General features: G+C 41.7%; 1 protein-coding gene across 1 annotated transcript in view; it reads left to right on the forward strand.

Annotated features, from left to right (window-relative positions):
* Window positions 1-1,591: 1,591 nt before the first annotated feature.
* FAM185A (family with sequence similarity 185 member A) overlaps window positions 1,592-16,370 on the forward strand; it is a gene marked incomplete at both ends in the record, with an annotated part of 47,184 nt that continues 32,405 nt past the window's right edge. Inside the window, 3 exons of the mRNA XM_082011598.1 lie at window positions 1,592-1,982; window positions 9,982-10,091; window positions 15,354-15,446. Coding sequence (XP_081867724.1) covers window positions 1,592-1,982; window positions 9,982-10,091; window positions 15,354-15,446 — 594 coding nt within the window. The remainder of the gene's footprint in view (window positions 1,983-9,981; window positions 10,092-15,353; window positions 15,447-16,370) is intronic.

Below are 16,370 nucleotides of genomic sequence, written 5' to 3' on the forward strand. Positions count from 1 at the left end.
TGAGGCTAATGAGATGAAAAGAGCTTTATGACCAAATATATTGCATGGCTTGCACAGTTATTTTTGGAAAAGAAGAAAAACAACACATGGAATGCAAAAGGCAGCAAATCAATAAAGTAACAGCCCCAGATTTTATTATTTCTTGTGTTGCAATGTAGCTAAGAAAATGCACCTTTCACTCGTTATGTTTCAATTCTCATTATTGGCAGTAAACTACATCTATGTAGGAAACTATGTTATGTAGAAGGTAGCCCCTGACTTTACATCATCTATGCCCACATCCCCACCTCATTCTTTTAAGTTATTATACAGTGATAATGTGGGATATGAAGTCCACAGAAGTCTTTTTACCTGAATTCAGTAGTTGCCCACTTATTTGTAAACCCTGTAGGAACAATTGTGTCATGACTTCCTTGCACAGAACTCAGGAAAATATTTATTTGGCTGGCTTTAGAACTGCTAGGCTGTATGTTAACTGCTAAAAAGGAGTCACAATAAATAACATGTTAACTAAGCCATCTTGACAGAGAGCAATTTTGGAGCTCCGCAACACCACTTTTGAAAAAACTGTTTTTCCAGCACATCTGCCAAACTGCTGCTTTATCCTCTGACCGAGGACATTTCAACACATGCAGTCTCACTGTTGGCTTAAGCCTAACAAAGACAGGGTACCACCCTGAGCCCTGCCGCTGCCCCCACCTCATTCCCCTCTTTTTCCCGGCCTCTTCCTTGCAGCTTGTTAAATCCGGCTCTGCAGCGGCTGCTGAGCAGGCTGACGCCCAACCAGCAAGGCTCTTCCATTCGAAACCAGCGCTTGGCTGCACCATGAGCGGCCCAAGGGAGCCAGGGAAAAGGCCCTCACGCCCTGAGGTACCTCGTTTTCTCACGCACGACATGGCACCACCCTGGGCCCGACGCGGGGGGAAGACTCCCGGCAACCAGTGACGCCGGCGCGGAGGGTGGGCCCCGGCTCAAACGGGACTGAGGCGGCCCCGAGGCCCGACGCCGCTAGTCTCGCTTCTCGCCCCTGTGTTGGAGCCGCGGTTTTGCCGCTCCGCAGCCCCCAGCGCCCGGCCCCACGCAGGGCCCTACCTGCGCGGCCGCAGCCGCGGTCGGCCCCGCCTCGCCGAGCGGCGTCCCCCGTTCCTATGGCGACGCCGGCTCGCCTCCGTTGGCCTACCTCAACCTCCCTCGGCCCGCTCCGTCGCTTCTGATTGGCTCTAACATCCCGCCCAGCTGCCCAATAGAAGCAGACTACGGAAATGCTCCGCCTTCCCCCTTCGCTGATAGGTCGATGAGTACGGCTGGGGTCGGCCCTTTTGGGTTCTTGTAGTTCCTTCCGCGTCCTGGCGAACTACGGCTCCCAGGAGGGTCCTCGCCGGGAGGGCGGGGCTGGCGCCTGTCACTCCTGGGGCGCGCCAGCGGCCACCGCCTGTTTACCAGCCGCTCCGGTGCCGCTCGCCGCGTGCAGCTGCTTCACGTGACCTGGTGGGCGCGGGCGTAACGGCCGTCTGCCGCGGGGAGGGGCGCCTTGTCCCGCCTCAGGGGGCTCCTGCCGCGGCTCCCGGGGTCGGCGGCCCTGCCGGGCGGCATGAGGGCGCTGCCCCCGCGCTGGGGGCCGCTGGCGGTGCGGGTGGCGGGCGGGTGGCGGCCGCCCGTCCCCTGCCGAGGCTGTAGCGGCTCCGCCGAGGCCGGCGGCAGTAGGCCCCTTCAGGAGTGGGCACTGGCGGTCAGCCCGCGGGGGCGGCTGCGGGTGCGGCTGCCCTGCCAGGTGAGCGTGCGCCCGCTGGATCCGCAGCGCTGCCCAGGCGCGGACCGCGTGCTGGTGGCCGTCCGCGGCGCTGGCGGCAGCCCCCCTCCCCGCGGCCGGCCGCGGGACCGCGTGCGGGTGGAGTACGACGAGGCGCTGGAGCTGATGGCTATCGTCGCGGACGGCGTGGACAGCAAGGCCGCCGTGGACGTCAGGACGCCCGCGAAGTTCGGTGGGTGAAGCGGAGGTGGGGGCCCGGCTGTCCGCCCTCCGCCGCCGCACGCTGGCGCGGGGGGCCCGGCGGGCGGCGGGGTCCCCCGCAGCTGGGGCTCGCCTGAGCCGCCGCGGCTGTCACTTCGGCTGGGCGCGCTGCGGGCAGCGGGCGTCCGAAAAGGGCATCGTGCCACCGCTAGTGAAGACGGCTCAGAACGTCCCATTTTCTTATGTTTCCCGACTTCTTGGGTGTTCGGACACGGGATTTGTTGTTGACCTTCTTGTCAGCCGAAATGTTATGTTATTGTTAATGCTGAAACTTGTGTTATGAAGTGGTGGCTGCTTTCATTTTTGCTCTGACAGCTGGCCGTCCAGAAGAGACCTAACTGCGGCTCAGCTGGGAGATGACAATCCTCGCTCAGTATATGCTGTGCACACCGGCAGTTCAAGGGTTGTTCCCAGTAGGGTTGTTGGACCTACCAGCTCTGTTAGTTGTTGTTATGTTGAGTGGCCATCCACAGGGATCAAAAAAATTTGGAAGGTAACAATACAAATGAAATGCCAAGAAGGGCTCCCTTGTCTAGTACAAGTCTTGCATTATGTTTTCGGGCACAAAGCAGAAACCCTGCACAGATTTTTGCCATTAGGACCTACAAAAAACTTGGGAGAGCAGCTGCAGTGGCTGAAACCAATAAACATCTGTGCCAGACTGAAATACTGTCAGTGGCCCTAAGGTTAGGGAAGGAAAAGGGCAAGCTTGCTAGGATAATTCCCTGCAGTGAGCTGGGGCTTAGGAAGGAGTACTTGACCCAGAGAGATTTGTGTTTAGTCATTGATGTGGTTCTTTTCCTATGGATTTGTGCAATTGTCTAGACAGTGCAGAATAAGCTTCACCTTGCTGGAAAAACTTTTCAGTCTACAAAAAAACCCAGTCTTTTAGTTTGCTTCAAGTGGTTGTTCAAAACTGCTGCTTTATTTTGTTTGATGCTCTGCTGCAGTTGTGGTATGACAAATGGGCAATAATCTCATTCTACTTGCATTTCATACGTGTCATCTATGACTTTTGTAGAGCATGCTGTTATATTTTCTTTTTTACAACTTTTCCAAACCCTTACAGCAAAGACATTCTGCACCTTTTATCTTCTCTTATCTTTTATCTTAAATTCTGCTATGTCACTTTTTTTCTTGTTTTCATTAGAAGGACCTGAACTGTATATCATTCAAACTGGAGAAGTGCTATGGATTTATCATTGCAGTATTCTCTTTCATTTTCTAGTCTTACTCATCCCTATAATTTTTAAATTTTTTTCCTCCTGGAACACTGTTGATAACTGAAAGAATGTTTCTTAGATATGTTTACCAAAACTTATGATATCTTTGTTTCCTAAGGACTAATATAGACAAACATGCTGTAAACAAAATTGGGGCTTCTCCCCCTCCCTGCCCTTAGTGTGCTTTACTTTGTCTATGCTAGAATAGCTGTACTGCTTTGTACCATGAGTCCAGCTAGCCAACTGTCCTTTCTCCAGCAGTAGTCATAAACAGATGCTCAGGGAAGAGTAAGAACAGGACAAACATAAATGATACTTCATCAGAGTGTTCTCTTAGCTGTCAGCTGCCTTTGGCTTGGGAGATTTTCTCAGCCTGATGGCGCTCAGCCACTCAGTGGGTCTCTCTTCCGAGTGTCTGTTTACACATGTAAACAGCTTCAGGATGAGAATTTCTTGGCAAAGAGTCCCACAAGGCATACCATACATTTGATTTCCTGATATTTTATCATTTGAGTATGTGGTATTCAAGATCTTTCTGCAATTTATCAGTGAGTTTTTTGACTAGTCTGAATAATTCAGTGTTGTTGATGAAACTTTTCAACCTTGGTATTTGTGCTGATTTCCAAGTTCATGTGGCGTTGGAGATGATGCATAGTTTTTAGCTAAAAGACAATATAGGGCTAAGGATCTTGTCAAAGACATCGGAAAATCCAAGTTCATTCTCTTAAACAAATCAACTGTTACCTATATGTATTCATTGAATTTCACTGAACTGTAGCAGGACTGTCTTCTCCAAGAGACTCTTGTAGTTTTGACTCTTCCCTCAGACTTGTCGATTACATTATTACAGCTTTTTTTTCTTTTTTTCCCTGCTAGGCAAGTGCAAAGATTACCTTAGCTTGTCTGTGGTACTTTCACGGAGTTCATCCCAGGATTACAGGCGATCAGATCAAAATCCAGCATTCCATTTATTACCCTTCATTTCTCTGGTACCAGGTGTGCCTGGTTACTGTAGCTGTTAGTAATTTAATTTTTCAGTTTCTCCAGGACCTCTGAGTGACTATTATGTGTTACTCCAGAGTTGGTTACTCTTGGGGGGGGGGGGCACGGAAAGAGGGGGAATGGGTGTAGTATTGTATTAAGATCTGGAGAATCTCAGCCTTCCTAAAGAGTTTCAATGTGGGAAACCTTCCTAAAGGTCTCAATAATTAACTCTGATTGATGGGAAAAAAAATCATTTAGCTTTTGTGCTGTCATTGATATTCTTACCATATTCTGAATGTCAACCAACCCTGTAGACTGTCTTAAAGTCTTTCTTCTTGAAATAGGTTTTATTAGTTTGTAGGTTTCTAAGCTGTTCCACTTGGGTCTGTGGCAAACTCATGCAATTCAGGTTCTCTGCACAGTCTGTGGGTTATGATCCTCTTCCACTAATTGCTGTTTGTCACCCTGTAATTAACATGATGTTGTCTGTTCATGCTGTTATCCAGGCATATCCAGAGGTACACTTTCTAAAATGTAAGTATTTTTTTTGTACTGAGTGAAGCAGAATTGCTACTTGCCAGTGAGGTTCTACTTTAAGTGTCCTTTCAGCTCTGGTTTGGTTTTTGAGTTCTCTGAGTAGTAGTTTGTACCTGGGTTGTTGCTTTTCTTTTTTTTTTTTTTTGGGGGGGGGGAGAATTATCCATGAAACATGATTGCATAAGCAAAATATCTTATCTCTTGTAAAAACACATCTCAAACCAGAAAGAAACTATTGTTGCTCTGTAAGCACTTTGGCTTTTCTCTGGCCTTCCTTGAATGCGTGAGGAGGATGTTGACTCTATTCTGTTTAGACTGTTTAATCTGAGCTCTCTTTCTGTCACTTCGCTTGAGAAGTTGAGGTGAATGTCTTTACAACATTCTAGCGTCTTTCTTGGTTTTGGAAGTTGCGGCATTTCATAACAGCTTTCACAATTTAGGTTGGAGCTTATCCAGGAAGCTTTAAGTTAGCTAAAACTCCTTAGATCCTGAAGAGCATGTGCAGAAGATGCTAGATGATGAGTTTAAGTATGCATTTTAAACCAAAGGCACTTGTAAGCAGCCCAGTAGGGGCTGGTACTAAAGGATCCTCTATTTCTGTCTTAGTGTCTAGCTTTATGCTGTGTATAGTCTTTCAATATCATACATAGTCTGATAATCCTCTCTGATACATTTAACCTTCACAGGTGATAGATGTCAATGAATTTCTTTTCAACCTAGCTTATTTATTTTACTTCAAGTCACATGTATATGTTAGCTATTTATTCCAGGGACAGTATAGACCCATGGCTGTAGGTTTGGCATTTGCTCAGCACATAGAGAGAACCCTGTGTCTTTGCATGTGCTGATTAAAGCTGAAACCAGCTTTTTGATTTCTGGTTACTGTACATTGACTGAGTATTCAGAAGTAAACGCAACTGATGTCTTCTGTAACCAGAATTTGAGAATCATCTGTCCCATCTTACCGTGTGGTTCTTATGTTTTGCTTTAGTATGTACATATTACTCTAGAGTCATAAGATAATTTGAGTTGGAGGGGACCTCAGAAGCTTTCTAGTTCAACCTCCTGCTTGAAGCAAGGTTAACTCTAAGGCCAGAGGAGGGTACTCAGGGCATTATCCAGTCTGGTTTTGAAAATGTCCAGCAATGAAGACTACACAACCTCCTTTGGCAAACTGTTCCAATGCTTTTTCCATATTATACCCTGCCTGGTGAAGAGAACAGAGTCTTCTATGCTGAAGTGAAGGAGGAGAACAGTGAGTGTTGAATTGGTGGCCAAGCTTCATGGAGTAGAATACCAAAGCTCTGTCCCCTCTAGGATCAAGCACTCCTGGTCATTTGTAAGCCAGTATGGGTTTTTTAATGTTGTTGGCTTTCTTTGGTTGGGTTTTTTTGTTTATTTTTTTATTATCAGTGTATATATGTTTTCCCCATACTGATAATATAACTCTTACACATTAGTATTATGTAAGTCCGTGAGATCATTTAGATTTTTGGCTAAATACTGTAGATACTTGTGGAACTAACTGAGCAAACTGAATGAATGTATGGGTCTCGAATGTTTCTGTGAATTATCAAAATCATAATTTTATGGTATGACTTAAACAATTTTTCTGCCTACTTACATGAGGGGAGAACCTAAGCTCCTCCGGCTGCTTGTTTCTGCTTTTTGTTTTTCATAAACATTAGTGGAAAGCAAGTGTGAATGTTTTCAACAGTGTTATTTTTCTGAATTTTAACATATTAATGAGTTGGAAAAAAGATCATCAGTGTCTACTCCTAAGTGTTTTGGACTTACAGCCTCAGAGTAGCAAATACTATAATCTGATGCCCTCTATAAATATTTTTTTTTTTTTGGACTGAATTACTTTACATGCATCCTCACTTACTGGTAAGCTTCGTCTATGAGCAGAGAAGTGGATCATCATGAAATACTTCTAATAGCCCAGGGCTGCTGAGTCATTTTAAGTAATTTTCCAGTCTATTTTAAATGTTATAGCTTAAGGTGGTATTTCTGGGGTATTCTTGCCTACATTTTGATACCAAAGTTCTTTTTTTCCGTATGTAACTTTATTTCCAATACAAGTCCTTTGCACCTCAAAGATCTGCATGCATTCTTCAAGGTCTGTGTGGCTGAAGTTGGCTAAAGCCCTCATCTTTGCTAAGGAGGAATCAAACTAGCTATTTTTGGAGCTTTGGCACTGAAACAGATTGTATCTTGTTCCTCCTCGCTGCTTGAAATTTCTTTAGCAATATTATCCAGTTTTTAGCCTGCCTCTTCGTGGAGTCATTTATCCCTGCTTCAGGAAGCCTATTTGTGAGGCAGAGGGGGTCCATTACTTGCCTTGATACAGGAAAAATTAGTAGACAAGGAGTGCTGTGATTCTGCAGAGCATCAAGGCACAAAGTATATTTCTAGAAATCCATGGTATTTCTTAACAGCGTACTCATGAATGTGACACAGATGTCTGTGTCCTCTTTTGGCACCCATCTTTGATACAGCTAGGATTACACTACTAATCTACCTTTCAAATGATGGCCATAATATGCCCTGCAGGATCAGAAGTTTTTGTTAATTTTACTCTTACAAAAGTCTTACTAAGTTGGTCTCATGACTAAACTGACTGCTCTTAAGCTTTTTCCTCACCCCTTTTGATAGAAGCACTAAGGGCAAGAGCGTATCAAGCTGACTGAATTCAAAGATTTGCACAAGCAAACTGGCTTCTGGACCTCTCTTCTCAGAAAGTAAAATAGCGACACTCCTGACGTAGATCCTCCTGTGCAGGAGCTGTGCAGTTTTCCAGTGAATTGAGCAGTTTTGAATAAGATGGCTTATATTTCAAAAGTAGTATAGTTTTCTTTTTGAAGTCTCCAGGTTTGTGCAGGGACATACTGTTTGAAGCGTAGATGTTTGGAGAGGGCCTCTATTTGTATCTCTCTGGGGGCTGTGTTTAAACAACTTGGCTGCTCCCTGAGAAGTAAAAGCTTATGCAAAAGTTTTGTCTCAACTTCAGAATCTGTAGATCAGCATCAATAAAATTGAAATGGCTCAGATACCGCTCAGATATTTTTTAGGCTTGTGAAACTGTCTAGGCTTTACCAACACAAAACCCTGTGGTGCTGGCCCTCAAGCATTGGATGATAGTCACAAGTCTAGTTTGCTAAGTTCTGTGCTTTTACATGCCTCAAAGCCTATCTTAGAGTTTACTTAAATTTAAGAAATGTATAGTTTGATTAAAATCTTGGTCACAGTGTTTCTTTCTTGGAATTCTTCCATGAAGAGACTAAGAAAATAATACGTGCAAAGAAAAGAGCTTTCTGGAAAACCTGCTTATCCAGTCCACCTATTCTAGCTCTCTTAGGGAATTGTTACCTTCAAACACAGTCTGCATCCTTCACTAAATCCTTCATTTAACGTCTTCGCTTACTGTGGCAATAAGGTAGCATTCTTGCAGCAAAGATCTAACATGTTTTATCTCTGTCTCTTGGATTCTCTGGGTTTGTCAGGTGGCAAAACTTCACTTCATTGTTGATTGGAGTTCTCAGTCTCTTGTCTTCATGGTCTGCAAGCTGCTGCCATCACTGTTCCAGCATCTGTCCTGAGCAGCACCAGGGCAGTATTGATCTTCAGCCTCAGCTGTGCTGTGAGTCTGACTTGGGGAATCTCGCTGGGGCAGAGCTTGTTGTACATACTCTGATTCTTTTTCTCATATTTCTGGTCACCTTAGCAGATAGTGGAGGTGAAAGACAGACTTCCACAGGTGCTTAGAAATGAAGGTTTCTTTCCAGGTAGTCTCCTTTTCTTTAGAGTAATAGGCTCACTATCTCTCTCTTAGTTGTATTATCATAGAGTTGTTTTGGCTGGAAGGGACCTTTAAAGGTCATCTAGTCCCCGCAATGTCTGCAATGAGCAGGGACATCTTCAGCTAGATCAGGTTGCTCAGAGCCCTGTCCAACCTGACCTTGAATGTTGCCAGGCATGGGGTGGCATCTACCACCTCTCTGGGCAACCTGTGCCAGTGTTTCACCACCCTCATTGTAAAAGATTTCTTCCTTAGACCTAGTCTAAATCTGCCCTCTTTTAGTTTAAAACCATTACCCCTTGTCCTATCACAACAGGCCCTGAAAAAAGTGTGTCCCCATCTTTCTCACAAGCCCCCTTTAAGTACTGGAAGGCTGCCATAAGGTCTCCCTGGAGCCTTCTCTTCTCTGAGAAGTTCTTCAGTTATGTGTCTTTGCAGCAAACGCTTCTGAATCATGTTCAATTTTTCTTTTCCTTCTGTCTTTTATCCTTAGAAGAACAAAACCACTTTTTTCCTTTCCTGCCTTTACCTTTTGCCAGTCATTGTGGTGGTAATTAATAGAAATTATTCTTAACATAGTCAGAATCCCCAGACTGCACGTTCTCAAATGTCTTCCCAGTTCCTTAAACTGAGAGGTGAGGTCAAGTGGCAGAAAAATGCTTTTGCTGCTCCTGCCTGAAGCACTATGAGCCCATAAATTACTCCCTTGATAAGAGTTATCTACAAGGTCTAGTGACTTTTCTTTGTGGGATTCTATGAACAGTAATAAGGTGAGGTGATTCAGACTAGAAGCAGAAGTGCTTCTTCATGCCAGGTGGGGTACATCAGGCCTTCCAGAAAGCTAGGGAAGATTGACGCATCCAAACTCTTCTATACCTGTTTTTGCGTTATGCTGCTTGCTAGTTGAAGCAGCATGGGTCTAAGCAAGGCCTATGCATTTGTGCTGTTGAATCTTATTACTCTGCATGTGGCCTCAAACAACCTGCCAACCTTCCCACCTCAAAACCCATGTCAGGGTATCCAAATGTCTCAGTAGAATTGCTGGTAGAAGTGGTGACTAGGGTAGCTATGAGATGGAGGTGGAGTCTGGGAGTGGGTTAAAAAAAAAAAAAGGATAAAATTTCACTGAAGGACTACACCCTGCTGGTTCCTTGCCAGAGATTACAGTCATTCTGCCTCTTAATGCTCTCTCTTGAAGCTGGATGGCCATACATAGGTTTACAAAATTTCCATGTCAATTGTTGGTAGTGACTAGTCATGCAATTTAAAGTATGTGGCCAAACTTTGCAAGAAGGTTCTTTAGTAACAAAGGAGCTGCTTTTTTTTCCCTACTCTGTGTTGTTACTGTATAAAGTGATCAAATACTATGTTAAATAGATCTGACTCTTCTCATTCCGTTGCTAATAAAACTCTTTTAATTCTAGATTTGGATATCAAAACATCAGGGACTGGCTGTGTGAAGATTCAGAAAATAGAATGTGATAACTGCAAAATAGAAACGGAGAAGGGGACTAGTGTCTTGCAGTCAATAAAGGTACAAAGAACCTTCACCCACTCCATCAGTGTTTTAAAAGGGATTGTGTGGTGGAATATCGTATAAAAACTTAAATACTAGTTCTGGAGATGAGAAGTACTCTGATATTTCTAAGTGTTACTATGTGTGTAGCATGTCACCTTTACTTATTGCATACAATTATGACACAAAGTCAATAACACTAAATAATGTGGAGTCAGAAGTCCAGGTACCTTTGATAGCTAAAGCCAGTAGAAACAATGAGAGCAGTAAGCCTGATATCTGCCCTCCCCGCCCCTAAAAAAAACAACTACTAAACAAAGAAAAAAAAAACCCCAGACTGGGATTTCCTGTCTAGTGGGTTAATTATAATAGTTATGCTTGCTCAGTTGGGACTTTGCGGTATGCTGCTTGCTTTTTTTCTTTTCCTGAGTTTTTTTATAATTCTGATATATCAGTGCTATTGACAAACTCTTTAGGTTAATTTTCAATCAGAAGTTACACATTACATGTCCAAAATACCTGACTGAAATTTATCTGATAAATACCATGTATATCATGGTCATGACCTTTTTTTTTTTTTTTTCCCAGTCTTAAGACTTCAGGTTTGCTGACGTAGGCTTTTGTAGAAATAATCAAAGTATATCTGATTTAGGTGCTGTTTGGAATCAAATTCACTTGAATAATTGAGACTGTATCTGCAGGAATTGGTATAAATTCAAAAGAAGGGTTTTTCAAATAGGGTAATTCCTAAGTTTAAGTATTTTGAGATATGGAAGGTCCTTCAACGTTTTTCTCTACCATAGTAAGAGATGATTTTATAGCATGCATCTGGGAAACTGAACTTAAGGGGAAATTTAATATACAGTAGAGCTAGGTTTACTCCATATTCCATGAACTACAAGACAACTTGTATCTTCCAGATTCTGTGTAGTTGACCATATTACTCTTAAAAAGGTAACTAAAATCTAACAAAAAGTTAATAGTGCTATATGTGTTACTGCTGTCTAAAGCTTTGGCTAAAAATGACTGTCATACAATAATAACAGCAAGCAGCAGTACATGAGAAACTACATAAGATGAGAAAACAAGGCATTTTTGCCCAGCAATACAGACAGATGTCGTGGAAGAAGAGGATTTTGAGGAAAGTGAACTAACTAACTTTGTGGGCATCTTTTCTCATATACAGTCTGAGATGTGAAAGATGTTGAATTTTAAAAATTAAAAAGTCAGTTCTATTTTCCTTGAGACTTCAAGTAGCAATGAAAGAATACTCTTCAATGAACTGAAAAAAAGGCTGCAAAGTCACCAGTCTGGCGCTTCTGAGACCAACTCCTCCATGTCCTCATTATAGGTTAGAGGAGCCTGGTGTTGCTTTTTTCCTGTATCAACTTTGAGCCTTGCTTGATTCACAAAAATGTCAGGAAAACTACAAATGCAAAAGATGATCCTTCCCCGTGCACATGCCTCAATGCATCCACTACATTACTGGCCTCCGGAAGCTTCTTTGCTCCCTTAAGCCTCAAATAAGAAGCATGGCCTTGTCCCAGAAGGCTTTTAAAGTTTAAAGAATCAAGAAAAAACTGTAGATTTCAACTGAAACACTTGTTAAAACAAAACTCTGGTAGGTTATAAGGCTTTGGCTTTTTTAACCAAAATAGTTGCCGAAAGTATTCTTTTGGGTTGTGAGTGTTGATTGATTGTCTTTTGTTCTGTTTACTGTCATGGCTTCAACATACAGTACTACAGAAGACATGTTACCACTCTTAGTTTTGTTGACGGAAGTAGTGAGACAAACGTTTGCAGTTAAAATTACTGACTATGTAGGTGTTTGCAGTAGCAAACAATTGTCCAGTTATAGTATCTCTTAGACATACAATCAGGTTTTAGGCTAACGTTTTTAAGAATTATTGTAGTTCTAGTAAGGCAACTGTAACTCTGTTTTTCTAATATAGGTTCAGGAATTATACTCTGTATTAGCAGAGAAGCAGAGTTATTGGTGAGAAGCAGAGTTGTTAACCTTTTGGATTTCACAAAGCTACTGAAAATCTAATAAACTAGATTCTGTAGCACAGCACAAGAGCTGATTCTCCTTTAGGGAATGTGCTTTACCGAGCAAACTGAAGTGATACTGCCCTCCCCTGGATGGATTAAACAGCTGTTCAATGTTGCTTCACTGCCATGCTGTCCACAAACCTCATTGACTAGCAAACCAGGAGACCCTTTCTTTAGAGTAGAGAGCAAAAGATCGTTGATCAATTACTTGAAATAAATAAAATTTAAATAAATGAAAAAAATCTGGTCATGTGGGGTTTGCTCAGGAGCACCAGCAAACAGCTTCACAACCGCTAATTCTCATAACTTGCCACAGGCTGCAAGAAGTTGTTGGTATAATTTGTAATTCAAAAAACTTGCTGATTTTTGGTATACTGTATGATGTCTTCACAGAAGACCTAGAAATCTGACATCTACTTTCTGTAATCATGCATGCTGGTAACTGAACAGAAAAGATGAATATTCTGTATGAGTTTGTTTTTAATGAATTTTGACTGGTACTTTTAGTGTGGTAGTCATTATCCAGCCAGTGAGACTTGTTGAGGGTTGTTTTATTGAGATTGGGGGTTTTGGCGGGTTTTTTTTGGTGGTGGTTTTGCAATTGGCTAAAGCCCAGTTCACCCTATCCCTTCCAAGTCTCTAGGTCAACTGATAGTAGCAGCAATTCCAAAATACCATTATGACTTCTAGGTGTTCTTCAGAGAATAAATTATTCCCAAATTCTTTATGGAGAGAGAAGTGCTGCTTCTTTTTTAATTTTTTTTTCTCCTTTTTACAGTCCATCAGCTTAGCAATGACAGTAGGATCAAGGAGACCGTTTGATTTTGTTTCTATGTTCAATGATTACTTCTGACTCCTTGATTGTGCCGGTGGCAACAAAAATTTCCAGGCATCTCCTGCATGATCAGTGGAAGGCCTGCTGTGCTTCCTTACCACACGCGAGGTCTGAGCCCAGTTCATTAAAGTCCTGCAGTATTGTCCTTCCTTTCTCTGAACTGAACAATTTTTTCTGTTTTAATATCTGTCATGGCCTTGACAGCCTTTTACCTCCTTCTTCCATTGCTAGGAGAAGCCATATAACAAATAAGTGCTTCTTACTTTCAGCTATTAGAATATGTCCTCTTAATGAAAAAGCTACGTGACCATTATAACTTGCTTCCTCTCTCAGCAAATCCTGCTGTCTGTTAGGTGTCTCTATTGATACTTACCTCTGAAAGCCTGTTTTCTTTTTTTTTAACAGGATAGGGATAGTCTAATAATTCTAGGGAAAAAAGTTGAGGGACCTGTGTCGTATCAAAGCTTTTTCTATCCCCAAAATGATAGAGTAAAAAGTAAAAGTAATTTGAGCAAGTAAGCGTGTATGCCATGGTTTTATTTTACTTAACTGTCAGTGGCCATGCTAGTAAGTTATTGCCATATGTTTATTATTCTAATTTTATGAGTTCCTGTGTTTTCCTCAAGTTATATGCTTGGAGGATTTGCTCTTTAACTATTATTCTGATAATATGCCTAATGTAACTGCCTCAAAGGAACTGTGATATCTGGCTGAAGCATCTAATTTAACTTTATTCTTTTTACTGTATATGGAGAGAATAATCTGTTACATTTGTATAGAAGCTTAACTGAACAGCAGAGTTATTTACGCCTTTAAAAGGTCTGAAGCACTACTGTAGTCTCAAGTTAGGGGTGTTGCATTTTGCTGTGGGGAAGCATCTTAAATGAAGAGGAGAAAGCAAGGCTTGGGAACACAAAGATTAATAAACATTGCTCTAGAGTTCTTCCTGTCTTATGAAACGCTGTGAAAATTCTGATTCTTGGTGTTTCATCAGAAATGTGTAAGAGCAGTGTAAGTCCATGTTTTCCATATTGGAAACTTGATTTCTTGTTTTGTTTGGGGTTTTTTTAAGTCCTTAATCTTGTTGCCATCTGATTAGACCTAATTAATGCAATTTATTATGGCTTATCCAGACAAGTGTTTAATAATCTAAATATCTTGAATATTTCTGATATGCTTGATTGCCAAATTTAATGGATAGTGTCCTAAATTAAATACCATCTACAGGAATAATAAGCTTTTCAACAGAAATTAATATATCTGAAAATAGAGGTGGTGGTATGGGAAAATGAAGGAGTGGGGTAGGGGAGCTTATCCAGGATTAAGTATAAAAAGTGATGAATTGTTTTTTTTAATTCTATGTTATTCCAACGTTCACACTAGTGAACTTAAGCAAAAGAGCTTTGCTGTAGGCTTCTTAAAGTCAGATTTGTTGAAGCTGCAGCTTATGAATAGAGTTAGATTTTTTTTTAAACCTGATTTTTAAATTATTTTTTTCTTTTTCCCTTCTGCCTTCTTACAAATGGTTGGTTTTTACTCTCAAGACCTGTTGGGGTTTTTTGTTTTTCTGAGATTAGTTCGTGTGTATTCCTGTACATTTTTTTCCTCTTGTCATTCGTATGCAGCAGCAGCTGCTGAAAGGCATAAGGGCTATTAGCATTTGTACTTGAAACCTGGTTTCTTTGTGGAAAAAATAGAGATTGTAATGCAGATGTATGCAAAATACCTAATTTGAATTAGAATCTGGTTGAAGTGAAACACTGTAGGATCTGGTTCTACTTGCAGGCCTAAGACTTGCTCTGGTATCCATCCGTAGAAGTTTATGGTGGTACATACCACTCCAAGCGTAAGTAGCTCTGTGGTGTGTTTGTGTGTATATATGGTTATCCTACAGACTTCTGTGACACTGTAGGTTCCAGGTCGCTGGAAGACTTGAGTTTGCGAGTTCATTTCTGACTGCCAGCTCATGTTTCTCATCTGCTGCAGCACTGGGTATATGCATACCTTGGTTTCTGGGTGCAGTAGAAATGAAACAAAGTTCCCGCTTTCTTTCCCTGCTGCTTATTTTAATATATACTGAGTGAATGTTTTTTCTAGTTTAAAAAAACGCCACCCTCCCCCCCCCACTCCAAAGAAATCGCTACTGAGAATAAAGGGTTCCTCAGCATCATTCTTTCCCTTGTGTTTCTGGTTACAAAGAAAGGTGACTTGTTTTGAGTTTGACCCCGCTGGAAATAAACAGCACATTTAGCAATCACTTGAGAAGAAACCTTCACAGTATAATGACAGTTTGTGAACCAAGGTTGTTATTGTGGTAAATCTTTGAAAACAAGATAACTTGTTTTCTAAATGTGATTATCCTAACCATATGATTTATAAACTTTTTTTTTCAGAGCCATAAAATTGATATACGGACAAACGGTGGCAAAGTAATTGGCCTTGGAACACTTTATGGAAATACAGATATTCGTGCAACAGAGAAGGGTGTAAGTAAGGAGTAAACCTTTTTCTTCAATGGCTTATTTAGCTTGACTGTTGCAAAATGACTAAATTTTGAAGAATGTGCTGAAGAATATTTAGTGACCCTCATTGGTTGATTGCCATTTCACTGTTAATTTACATTTGTCTGTTTATTTATACTACGTTATTTTATGCTTGATTCTGTGATTAGTAAACAGGCTCCACAGAAAGAGCAGTAATAAGCATGCAATCATTCCAATAGCACTGAGGTTGTGCTAGCTTATACAGCTCATAAGCTTTAATTATTTAGACCCTCACATCACTCTTAAACTTTTTACTTGGCTGTTATCTAGGCACCTGGATTCTGCAGTAGGCCCATGAGTTTATTTTAATGTCTTGTGAATAGTGGCTTGATATTTGTACATGCTGTTCTTAAGAGTAGAAGAGTAGAAGGTTTTGTGTATTTCTTTGCAGCTGAGGAAATATCGCACGTAATCTTATGACATGCAGTGAGAAGAATCATGAACAGGAAAACAGTTTCATACAGAAGTAGTTTGTTTTTTTCAGCAGATGGCAGTATGAGACAAAGCTCATACTACTATAATCTGGTTTTGTTTCTTACTGTAAGTAGTCAATTCTCCATTATTTAAAATAATGCAGAGCTAGGTTCCATTACATAATACTACAGTCCTCACACCCAGTCTGGTTTTTAGGCTCAGCTTGAATCTTTAAATGTCATAATGTCCATGCAACTGATTACATTAGGATTCATTAGATCTGAAGCATTGCTATATGAACATGTGGAGCCAAGCCAAGTCTGGAAGTAGCTTGGATGCATGCAGTACTCTGTCAGAATCAATAGGTACCCTTAAAACCAGCAGCAGTGGGAAGACTCAGAGTGCAGGTGGCTCCTCCTTAGCCAAGGGTAGAAATGAGACCAAGCTATTAAG

The sequence above is a fragment of the Phaethon aethereus genome (assembly GCF_964289735.1).
Source record: "Phaethon aethereus genome assembly, chromosome: 1".
Lineage (NCBI taxonomy): Eukaryota > Metazoa > Chordata > Aves > Phaethontiformes > Phaethontidae > Phaethon > Phaethon aethereus.